Source organism: Coturnix japonica, chromosome Z (genome assembly GCF_054131305.1).
Source record: "Coturnix japonica strain WE chromosome Z, WE-NBRP24, whole genome shotgun sequence".
NCBI lineage: Eukaryota > Metazoa > Chordata > Aves > Galliformes > Phasianidae > Coturnix > Coturnix japonica.
This window is the reverse complement of record NC_140702.1, coordinates 15,488,410-15,501,387: the sequence shown is the minus strand read 5'-3', so window position 1 is coordinate 15,501,387 and position 12,978 is coordinate 15,488,410. Positions and strand designations below refer to the sequence as shown.

General features: G+C 38.1%; 1 protein-coding gene across 5 annotated transcripts in view; it reads right to left on the bottom strand.

Annotated features, from left to right (window-relative positions):
* ELL2 (elongation factor for RNA polymerase II 2) overlaps positions 1 to 12,978 on the bottom strand; it is a 48,465-nt gene that overhangs the window by 11,453 nt on the left and 24,034 nt on the right. For 4 of the 5 annotated variants that reach the window (XM_015849706.3, XM_085528432.1, XM_085528434.1 and 1 more), the window contains exons 3-7: positions 11,483 to 11,604; positions 6,951 to 7,114; positions 4,149 to 4,408; positions 1,570 to 1,694; positions 1,157 to 1,247 (exon numbers count right to left, since the gene is read on the bottom strand). In XM_015849706.3, coding sequence (XP_015705192.2) covers positions 1,157 to 1,247; positions 1,570 to 1,694; positions 4,149 to 4,408; positions 6,951 to 7,114; positions 11,483 to 11,604 — 762 coding nt within the window. The other variant, XM_085528435.1, reaches the window with a different exon arrangement.

The following is a 12,978-nucleotide window of genomic DNA, read 5'->3' as shown; positions in this document are numbered from 1 at the left end:
CTTACACGTGGCAGCACTCATAAACTGAGCACTGGGCACAGTTCTGTGACATCTAGTTGTAACACACAGAAGTCCACAGAACACACAGTGTTGCTGTTTGACTGGAAAAAAATAAGAGGAATAGGTGTGCCTTTCCTCCACTTTTTACACTCAAATATTTCAGCAGTATGAGACTTCAAGTACTTTACCATTTATCATTACGCACAAGCTCTGGTGTGCTCAAATTTCTTTGAGTTTCAGTTGCATTTATGGATAAATATTTTCAAAGAAGTGTCATACTTCTCCTTAAAGGGAAGGATTTCACATGAATTTTCTTAAGCCACTTCTGAAGAGTTTATATTGTGCTTTTTTACTGATAGGAACATACCTTAAGTTTGAAAAGGCTGGGTGAAGCCTGGACCCACTGAGCCACACCTCCCTTTCACCCTGCATCATAATGGGTGTTCAACAATGGCAGCAAGAAAAAATATAAACCTCCACATAGCAGACTGCAACTGTAATTTCTGCTTATTCTAGATTTTTCTAAGCATTATATCAAAACAGCAACATAATTATGTTTGTGCATCTTTGATGCATTTTAACTACCACACCACAACTAATCTTGAACACATGCAATCATATCATAGAATATATATATGTAAGTATATGCACATTTACAGTTTTCAGAATGCCTTCCTACACACCAAGATAAACAAATCATGGGGCAATGCAAAACAGCTCTAAGATTTTAATCAAAAAGTACTTGATAATAATGGGCAACCAACAAGTTTAGCCTCTACAGAGGCTAGCAGCTAGCTCCTGCAAGATCGATGTGCTGTTCATAGATAGGTGCTAGTCTCCGACCAATCTGGACATATTTACAAGACGGCACATACACAGGAACTGGTATATATATATCTTTCTGGAGATTTTAATAAACATTCTGAAACATGGAAGACTAAACATGGAAGCTTTTAGGTTATGTTATCATTAAGCATTAAAGTCTTTGACAGTAAAACCATCTTAAAAAGAAAAAAAGAAAGCATGCAACTGGAAATAAATGCTTCCATTTTTCAAATGGCAAAGATAATACGAGTGATCTGCATTACAGCTTTTATTCCAATATAAAAGCAAGTTGAAACTTAGTATGTTATAAATTTAAAAAGTGACAAAATACCTGGGAAGAAGCTGATGTAGCATCTTTACTAGAAGTTACAGGAGATCCCAAATGACTGGTGCTGGTGGTACTCTGAGATGGATTTACTTTTCTGTAAGGATTACCCACATTTCAGGTTACAAGGCAAAAGTATCCATGTCATAGTCCTTTCATTATTGGCAAAACACGTAGTTTCTAAAACTGTTGTTTTCTTTCTCCCAGAGCATGTGACCAACCTGTTTTGTTTTTGTTGCCCACTTTTTAAAAGTTTTAATTAAAAAAAAAAAAAAATTAAAGAAAAAAAAAGAAGTTTTGTTACTAGCATACATTAACTATATTATATGTATTATATGTGGCCCACGACAATTCCTCTTTACTCAGGTCAACCCAAGAAGTCAAAATGTTCGATACCCACATGAGAGAACTAAACTTACCTAGAAAGTATTAACTCCAATGTCTGTTTATCAGCTTCATTGTATCCAGGCCAGTCTTTCTGAATGTCCTTAAATAAAAATTCCTTTAAAGTAAAAGAATTATCCTTGGGATTCAAGTTGGCCACCTAGACATTTACAAAAGGGAAAAATAATAATAATGATACCCAAATGTAAACCACAGTAGTAATGTACAGCTAAATCAACAATATAAACAAAATCAAGCACCAGTTTTTAGAGCTGAAGGTCAAAGTAGTTCTCATATAATGTGTGCTGATCCTCAGAGATGTGCTCAAATTTGGATGTAAAAAATCCCCCCAAAACTGCAGGCTTCTATGAACTGTATTCGTAAAATCTTTGCTCTGTATCACATCTCTGTCTTTAAATACAGCTATGCCATAATGAAGTATGTGGAGAGACCTGAGTTGCTCCACTTCAGGGTGACACCAGCAATCCCTGCATTTGACAGAGCAGCACTGTGATTGCAGAGCACAACAGTCCTTGGAAAATGCTTCTGTCACCACGTCAACGACTTCAGAAGGAGCAAGAGCAGCTTTATTTGCCATCACCTGTCTTTTAAATAGATTCAATTTTCTTTCTCAAGTGACTGCACCACAAGAAACTATACCTTCCTAATGAAAAGGATTACTTGATAATGAGAAATACACTTATTCTTTTAGTATGAATAATGTTTTTATCCATTCCATTAGTTTTAAGCCACATGGACTGTTTACAGGTGGAAAAAAGGTAACTGTGGTAATACTTATCAAGATCTATTTAGGAATCAAGACTAGAGCTAACAGAGTGATGTACAGATGCATTCTTCCTCTTGCAGGCAGAGAGCTGACTGTAGTAAGATGCTATGAACTGAAAACAAGTTTGCTATTTTTTTTTTGTGTCTTTTTTAACAATAAAACAGATTATACTCAAAAAATTCAAGTTATCTCCAGCAAAATCTCATCACTGGTAACACCTAAAGCACCGTTTCAAGCTTCCTACTCTGATACCTGCTCAAACTTTCCAAGAAAATCTCAAAAGAAAAACAGTATCAGTGTTCATTTGCTTCATACAAATGCTCAGTCACTTTGCACACACCACCACCACTTTGTGCTGCTTTGATTACCTGTGATGTTTGCTATCAAAAGGTTTGAATGCTGATGCTCAAAGAAGGAGCATTTAAGGAGATTTAAATATGAATGTGGGTTAATCATACTTTATTTATTTCATTTTTAGAAAACTAATAATGAAGGTAAGAAAAATGTTGACAAGGCTTTCTATGGTGGTAGTGCTGCTAACTTACTGATTTCTGAATGCAAACTGATACCTTTACACAATTCATACCATATAGTAGAAATAGACTCCAAGACAGTCTCTAAGCATTGCCAAAAATAATGGAAAAGGAAACGATTGTCATACGTTTTCTTACTCTAATAAGCCAAGCTTCTGAAACTTAAAATACAAAATTAATTAGAAGAAGATTAAATTCATTTGTAAGAACATAGCTCTTTAAATTGCATATCTTTGAGGTTAAAAAAAAAAAAAAAAAAAAAAGGAAAAAAAAAGCAACAACCTGTCATTGTTCTGGGCAAACTAAACAAAACATATTTGAACAAACACTGCTTAAAATTCAGCGCAGAATCAACAAAAACTGCATAAACATTGACTTACTCACTGTAGTAGTTTTCAAAACTATTCTAAATACACAGGAAATGCTCCCACTTTACATACACAGTACAGTCATCAGTCTATGGGAACTGGTAGTATTAAAAACATCATATGCTGTCTTAAGGAGCCTTATCAGAACTATATTGTTAAAAAAGTAGCAGTATGTGACACACTATAATACAGTGCTTAGAAGTCTCATCTACATCATGCTATAGGCCTACAGGTGATTTTGACGAATATGATACAGAAATGCAGTGCGAAAACTCAGCAGGGCACTGGACAAGCCAGCACACAGGGAAAAAGCCTGCAAGAAAGACAAGGACAAAGTCCATATGATAGCAATGAAGCTTTTTTCCACCAACAGAGACCACTGTCTTTCTCGTTTACTGTTTGCTAAGACTCCCTCCACTGAATTACAGTCCTGTCTGATCCCAAGAGCAGGCACTGACCACATACAGGCCACCAACTACACGCATGTGAAATAATAACTTAGTTCATTACTGGACTTTGCTCCACATAAATCCAGAGCAAGAAATGTTAAGTACTGAGAAGAGCTATAACAAGCAATTGAGAGAAAGCATGGTCAGGTTCTCTTAATTACATAGTTCAGCAGTTTCTTTTTCAACAGAAGAAAAAAAAAAAAAAAAGGCATTAGGAGCAACAAAGCTAAAAATAATTAATTGCTGACTGCCATCCCAACAAAACAAAACTACCCTCCACATATCTTTTAATCTTTCCTTCCCTCACTTTGATTTGTATTCTGAAGCACGTGCGTAAAGTCAGTTGAAACACTTAAATGGTGAGAGGATTATTTAAGGTGTTTATTATTTTCTCACTTCAATATGGGAGTAACGCATCCCAAAATTATGACTAAAAGAATAGCAGGAGTAAAAAAATGCTGGCAATCATGATCTCACCTGCTGCAGGATAGCTGTAAGGGAATTCCTGTCCTTCAGGTTGACACCATCTCTCTGCAAACGAGCAAGTAACTCTGGTTTCTTGTAGGCCTTCAATGCCAGTAAGTGAATCACTCTGTCTCTGTATGGTCGCTGAGAAACAGCATTGTTTGCATAAGTCTTCCGTATTGTATTTGCTGGGTTTATGGGTGTTGACCTCTTCCTTTCAGGTACAGGATCTGGAATGCTTTGTGGTGCTTTTCTTATCTGTATTCTTTTTCCTAAATTAAGGGTTAAAAAAAAAAAAAAGAACTTAGGTGGGAATTTGAAAGAAGACAAGGAATTTGATTTTAACGAGTTTACTAGGCCAGATAATCTGCAAGAACTAGATTTGGTTAGCATTTTAAGATACACTGGTAATATAGAATAAGGATGCATTAAGGCAGAAATTAAGAAATTAAGAAATTATTCAATACAATAAAAATCAGGTAAATCATTTACATTGTTAGGAAGACCTCACTGGTATATTTGTATAGGTGCTGATTTTATTATTTTTCCAGTTTATGAACTTAAGCACTGAATGAAAGAAATCAGATTATTTTTGGAACAATACAGTCTGAAGAAAAGGCTTCCTATATAATTAAAGTGCTCATCATTAATGCCAAGGGAGACCAAGCCTAAACAAATAACAGCACTGCTGCTTGAAGAGATTACCAACCTGATGTTCATTGCCTGACCTACTCATTTGAAAAATAAAAGTTCTCCCTTCCTATTACATATGGCCATATACAAGGCATCAAGTTTGGCAGGAACTACACAAAAAAATCAAACTGTTCTTGGAACCATTACAAAGAAGTTTTAAAAGAAAGCCTGCAGAGCATTTTGGATCAAACTCTACAAAAACACATATTTTTCAACTGGAAGAACAATGCAATTGCTTGCAAACAGTGAATCCAGAGTGTTAAAGCAACAGCAGTCAACCAATAACTTGGGTTTCCCAGGAAAAGCCCTCAATTTCTCCACTCTGCTTTAAACTAGCATCTGCTACAGAACGGAAAACAAACAAACAAGCAAGCCAAACTCTAGCAACATTCCATAAAATTTAATGGATGTGAGACAATCTAGGCATTTTTCAGATGCTAAAAATTCATGTTTGGTACATGAAGGAGGCTAGTGAGTATGTGTCATAAGAACCAAAGCTATACCTCTCTTCCAACAGCCATGCTTGGAATTCAGGAAGTTTCTGTAGTCACAGGAAAGAGAACAGTTGTGTTTATATACTGCTGTTCCCAGGAACAGCAAAAATATATTGCCATTTTGCAGGGAAGGCCAAATCTCTATAATCCCTCTATCTCCAGGTTTTGCTTTTCTGGTTTTCAAGAACAAGCCTAACCACAAAAAGACACATGACTATGCTTCTTGAGCAGTTTGAACTTGCCAGTTGTGTATTAATGCATTTGATATGTTATGACAAGGTAAACGCAATTTAGATACGCATCCCTGGCACAACAGATAACATATGTGGCATTCAAGCAAACAACTTAAGTTATGCCTCTGAATCACTTCGAAAAAATCAACCGAAAACATAACCACATATTACCATGGGTGACAACCCTGGCTCCCAGTCTGTGCTGTATGAATCATGCTGAAAGCCACTCTACATGTCTCCACGGCAGTTTAACCCTGTCCTACATTATCTCTGCCAGTACCAGTCTGAAAGAGAGGCATCCCTAAACACCATCATTCTTCTGCTGCTCATCTTCAGGCCCCATTTATTTAGCTTAAAAACATTCAGCTGGAGCCTGTTTAAGCAACCACCATGAAGAACACAGATGATATCCACATAAAGTGGAGCTCCTCCAAGCAGAAGTTGTTGCAGAATGCAGTGACACGAGACATCTCACCTTGCAGCCTGGACAGCACACGTCACAGTCCCAGTATTAACCTATTCCCAGCCCTACACCCATAACAGAGGAAGCTTACTCTTCATTTTGCAATTCTAAGAAGGTTCTGCAGACAGAGGAGACACAGGAGCATTGCTTGCCATGGCAGGGGTATCTGTGTCAGCATAGGGACAAAGCCCAGCACATATTGACTTTTTCTGCACAGAGGTTGATGTAGCCTGTCTAGTTTGCTGACATGTCCAGCCACATATCTGCGTGCTCACCAGGATTCTTATCTCCTATCATCTTCACACTCCTTGGAGAAACAGTACTCAAGATGGTTTAATGATGTGGTGTCACCTGAACGTTTTGTTCTGTGCAAAATGATGAAATCCACGTGCAGATGACAGAGTAATTTTACTTGAGTATTTTTTATGGAAAAAATACGGTTTTGGATTAGCAATAGCTCATTCGTGATAAAGGCATAAACAAAATCTGATTAACATGTATGAAAAGCACATTTTTTCAAAGCAAGTATTTGAATTTGTGTAAGAGATGCCCTTTTTGTTATTATTTTTCTAATTAATATTACAAGAATTGGTTTAGCACAGTATTCTAAAGGGTTGTTACAGAACCAAGATATTAGTTACTAAAACAGAGAAGGCATGTGTGGGGGAAGTTAAAACCCTGCACCTCAATGGTCAAAAATTTTACCAGCCAAGCAATATGGGAATAAGGAAGGAAGAGCTAGTAGGCTTTCCAGAGGAAAAATAATGCCAACCTTTAATGCAGCAACAGATTTTAAATCTGCAGCATGATAGTGAGCCACCTAAAACTGAGTCTTCTGAACACATAAACTCTGCTAACAGTATGATGAAAGGACCAATTACTGAATTTGAAAACTTACAGAAATCTAGTAGAAAAGGAAATACAACCATACCTAAATATGGTCCACCAGGCTTAATAACCTTTGCACTTCGATTGCGTAACTCCTCTTCTGCTTGGGTCATGCGCTCTTTGGTCATCTGATAGGAATCATTTGTTGCACATACTGTAATTTTATTCTGTATATGTCCCAGGCTACTCAGTTGTGAGGCTCCAGAACTATAAAAACATTGAGAAAAAATGAGCCCAAGCACTATTTCAAGTCTAGAAGTATGGTTGTATTAGAAACCTAAAAACCCGCTCTATCAGGCAAAGAAAAATGTTTTTCAGTTCTCACCGCTAGGTAATATCTGTTTCAAATCATTCTGCAAACCAAACATAGTTGTTTTACCAATGTTATCTGTCAATGTATTTACAATATTCTCATATAATCACATTCCAGAGGCAAGCTCAGGATAGTATGAGTTGCTATATGAAGAACTACTGTAAACTACTCAGATTACAATGCAAACTAAAGCAGACTGACATCCAAGCTGTATGCACTATATGGCTTTAAGCAGGCATGCCCAACCCACAGCACACAGGCTGCATAATACCCAGCACAGCTGGCAGTGTGGCCCAACCCCTGCCCTGTGCCATCATGGAGGTGGCTCTGCACAGCGGAGCGGCGCCAGACATGCAGCCATTGCTCAACATCAACCAAGCTACTGGTGTGCTACTACCACTGCATGGACTGAAAGCAGGGCACGGGGAGAGCAGTGCTGACTCAAGAGATGGCAATTAATTGTATGCACTGTGATACACTGGCTAAGCACAGGGCTCTGAACAGTGAAGAATATGCAGCTGTGCTTTCAGTTTTGATAAAAGTGTTTGTGAATAGGACTCAGGACTGCCAAAAAATTCAACTATTTATGTTTGTGACTCCATTTTCAGTTGATACACATACATTACCTGCAGATTTTCAAACAGAATGTATAAAGTTGCAATGAGACATTCAACTCGAAAATCTCATTGTGCCTCTTTACCAGATTTTCACATTCCCTCTCTTACCAGAGAGAAACATCCCTCACCTCACAATCACACTTTATTCAGTGCCATTGCTTTTTGGCTGTATGTAAATTTGTGAACAGAAACTTGCAAGGATGAAGCACAGGAAGGGTAAAATTTCCTTAAAAGTCTCTACTGAACATTTTGAGAGCTCACTAAGAACCGCAGTCCCTGCCATCAAATTTGACTGATGCAACAGCTTCATAAAAACATGGTCAAATATCCCTCTACTTTTATGGTTTTGTTCCTCTCTCTCTCTTTTTTAAGGGTTTAAGAAATATCTTAAAATTCTTCGTTATTTATATATTAACAATATTGTATATTTTACAAGGTCTGCTCTGAAAGTAATGTCTCCTATTTCATGTTGGCCCACAATGTCAGAGGCAGATCATTGGTGGTATGGCAGCAGAGGTTGGACCTTCCCACCAACATCCCATCCCGTGTTACTGCTGTGTGACAGATGGCAACAGTCTGACAGAATGGTGTCTGACATGGAGCACGGATGCAGTAACAGTGTGCAACTGACAAAATGGCACCCATTGACATTCATCAGCACTTGCTGAATGTTTATGCAGACCAAACAGTGAATGTGAGCACAGTGAGGCAGTGGGTGGTGCGTTTCAGTGGGTCACCTCTGCTGGTGAAGAATTTTATGAGTGCAGCAGGCAGGCTCTTGTTTATCGCTGGTGAAATGCACAGATAATGTTGGTGACTGTTGAAAAAGTTTTAGTAGCTGAGATTTTGCGTTATCAAATAGTGTTATTGTGCTCCTTGTATTTATTGAATTTCCATGGAAATAAATCGGATGCATTACTTTTGGAGTAACATGTAAATTTAGCCCAGGACAATTCCTCTTTACTCCGTGTGGCCCAGGCAAAAAAAATGACACCCATGCCTTAGAGACTTCTCAAGTCATGCTCAGCAGTTAGTTAAGTACATATTTGAAAGTCACTTGCTTCCTCTGCCTGTCAAAGGCAGAGGTCTTGCCCATCACTGTTTAAGTCCCTCCAAGGCTCTGGAGAGGTAAGCCAGACCTTCCCTAAAGCTTGCATGCGATTTGGTATCCTGAACTGTTTCAGGATCCTCTGCTGACTTGTTTGATAGCAATCTGCAGCACTCGCGGTTTAACCATCTGCTTCTCTGGGGATGTGTGTTTAATAAGGGATACTTAGACCAATGACCTATGCAACAGGAAAGAATGCAAGACCAGATATGGCATCTCCTCAGCAAAGTTCAGGTGGGCATCAGGTTTCTGAAGAAGCACAGTCCTCTAGAATTTCTGCCTTGTGTTCACAGCAGCTGCTGACATCAGCAGTGGCTGACGGACAGAGGTGTAGACAGAAGTTCCAAACAAAGTGAAGAGGGAGATTTTCCCCTCACCTCGGCAACACCTCCAAACAGAGGAAGGATGCTAGACTGCACTAGCCCAAAACATTCTGAACAACCCTAAAGGTGATTTGAACCACCTGGTAAAGGTTCCATACAGAAAGGCCAAAGAACATTTGGCACCTTGTTTCTTAACTTACCAAGTTGTTTCTGAAAGTCACAAAGGTGGACCAAGCCAAGCCACTGCATAGTATTTCAAGATACAGCTACAATTTTGTCTGGCCAAAGCCCAGGGCTGTATTTTTGGAATTATTTCTTGCTCCAAGATCACAGCATTTACAAAAGAAAAAAGATCTTGCCATCTAGAGCACAAGTTCTATCTACTGCACATTTCTTTTAATGTTGCTGTCTTTATGCACCATAGATGAAGAAGGACCATCACCAACAGCAAAGCGTCATGCACTGGTCAGCAGCATATGGTATGCCACCACCTTGTACAATGGTGGTGGCCTGACATGAAGTCAAGAAGATAAGGGGTCATGTGAGGCAAAACTAGAGAATGGTACAGCTCCCAAACCAGCTCTAAAATATTCCAGAGCAAGAACAGATGGAGCAGAGCTCAGAAAAGGTTTACACCATGGGAGCTTCTCAGCACTGACCAAGGGCACTGTGCAATCTACTGCAGAATAGACTGCAAAACTTAAGCCAGTTTTGAAGCCAGACCCAACTTCAGCAAGAAATCAAATACTCTGCAGAGGTCCTTATGAACATAAAATACTTGGACAGACCAAGAGTTGACTACAGAGGAACTGATGAAAGCTCACCTGACTTAGATTTTGCAGAGCCACATTCAAAGTATATAGGCATATTATTCAGAATTATTTTTAACTAAAAGTGCTTAAATTTAGTCTTCCTTATAAAATGAATTCAGTTTAGTTTAACTGAAGCTGCTCTTTTCCAAGCAACAAAGAGCCCACAGGGAGGCCTGGTGAAACACTGGAGTCAGTCCTGAGGACCCCTATATGATGCCTACAAAGGAGCCTGACACAGTACCTCTCAGAAGAATTATGGGTCCCCCATAATGGCTCGCCTGAAGGTCTTTTAAATGTTTTCTAATTGGGAACTGACAGCAGCCTGAGTACAACAGCAGCTGCAGTACACTTGCAGAACTTTCAATCAGACAGAAGAAAGGAGAAGCAAGACCTCTCAACCCAACACGCATTCCTGTAGGCTCACTTCATACCTCAGCAGCTGTCTGCCCCTTTCAGACACAAGTTGAACATAAAAAGAAACACCAAAACATACCATTCGAAGCTTGAAACCACTAAACCATTCAATTTTTAGTGGTTCCATCAGTTACATGAGTTCACAGAAAGGCTGCATTGTAGTAGAAGAGAACTAACACAAAGGAGAAGGAGGATGTTTAAAGATCTTCTGTCAGGCAGGGAGCTATTCGACCAGCTCATTTTCATACTGCTGGCAAAATTCTCTATCTAAACAAATCCCATGTTTCCAGAGTAAGGCCAGAAGCTTTTCTGTGACCACAAACATGATTAGCAACTTTCTGAGACAAGCTTCCAAAATACAAAGTACACAGAATCTGCCTGCAACTTCCCAATAAACAAGATGGACAATTGTTCACATAAATAGTGCACCAAGCATTTTATTTTAGGGGATGAGGCAAACCTGACATAGAAGCATGGTATTTTCTTGGCCATTAGTTAGACATTAACAGTTTTTACTTTGACTGAAATGAACCAGGACAAAGTGCTGCTGTACTGTGTTTGGGCTCTGAAGAGCAGCAGTCAGGCAGTAATGGGTAAGGTCACCAATTTATGTGGTTCTTAAAGTCAGACAACTATCCATTGCGGCTATCCCACTAGCACGTTGCCAGTTATACTTACATACAGCTGGAGAATGGACCTGGTCTAGCTTGAATTATACTGAACTCCAAATGCTTTAAAAATAGCATTAAGAGGTGAAAAAGTACTCAAAGCCTCTTCTTTTTAAAGCAAAACCAAAAGAACTCTATGTAAATGCTAGTATTTATAATGAACAAAAACTTATGCTACTGCCAGAAATTTATATTTATTTGTTTATTTTTACTGCAGCTCATCACTAAGAGCATGCATCTGTTAAAGATTTTTGCTACATGCTCAAAGCCACAGAATCTGCTTAGATTTCCCATGAAAGAAAATGTTAAGTAAAACTTACCTTGAGGCAGTTTGCTGGACACAGTCAAAGCTTCCCTGAGGGTTATCTTTGCCAACATTTGACAAGTAGAAGTTAAATGTATGCGATTCATTTGGGTGATCAACTTTGGGAATTTTAATAAGCTAAAAGGAAAAGAAAATGTTTATGTAAGGACTTCCATCTAAATTCCTTTGCTTGTCATTACCTACAATATAAGAGACTTCTTAGAATTTACTTCTAAAAGAGAAAATGTTTCAATTACAAAAGTTTTATTATGTTTTCAGTGATGTCCCCAAAAAGTCTGATCTGGCATAAATCTAACTCTGAAAAGAGAACCAGGTATATGCAGCAATTGTATTTGTATCAGAAAACCAACAGTCTCTCAGCATCCAATTTTCAAGTAGGAAGTGGTCTCTTCTGATTTAGTGGAATTAATATGCACATGCTTAACTTTATGTGCAAGTGCCTGAGTACAGTTAAACAGACTGAAGCTCAGCTAATGCAACAGAACAAAGCAACATGCAAAGCCCAGCTTTGTGATTTATGCAGTCCTAATGAGGCATGTACTTGAGTCAGATACAAGAAGAAACAGCAACACCCAAGACTAAGGTTTCTTAAATTATCAAACAAGAACAACTTGAACATAGTAAAAGCCTTTTCCCTTTGCTTAGCTCTAGATTCAACTATTTGCATGTAAATAGTTTTTGGCATATTTTGTCAGAATCAACAAAACTTGATTTCCTTGGCTGAGCTAATTATTTAGTAAAGAACGTGTCATATTGCACTGGAGCTAAAAAATGTAAATATAAGAAATTGCTAAAATGTTTATTGGCAGACGCACATTTTTCAATGTGCTGTTTTACAAAAGCAGCCCTTAAGCACACACAGGCAGACACACACACAAAAGTCTGCCATTCAAACACCTTATTCTGAAGGTAAAATTAGCTTGCATAAAGTCGAATAAACAGTTCCGAAATTTACTTTTTCTGATTTTTTTAATGGAATATTATATACAAATTATAAACAAAAAAAGTTTTGAAAAACAATATTCAGTGGTCTTATAAATCTTTCTCTTATCATTTTGTTTGTGAAATTGTCCAGTCTTAATAAAAGACAAGATCATTCACACAAAGTACTGATAATGGAGTCTTTCAATTCTATATTTTAATCATCAGTACTCACAGAGCTTAGCAACAGCCTGTTGCCGTGGCTGGACATGGAGAAAGACACAGCATCTGAACTCTGTATTCTTTTACTTAAGATCTAAAGTAGTAGTCTTCTCAAAAGAGCAGTGTAGGTATTTGAAGTAAGGGATAAAACAAGATACCAGATGCACTATGTTGGATGGTATGTGCAGCTTTACCTTGTGACAGCTAAGAAGATTGCTACAGAGTAACCATCAACCTAAAAAGATCATAGTGACACAGATGACACTAAAATTCTACATTCTATAAAAGTATCACTGACTGAATGTTTCAATTTAGTGATTTTATGATTCACAGCAGGTGTGTATGCAT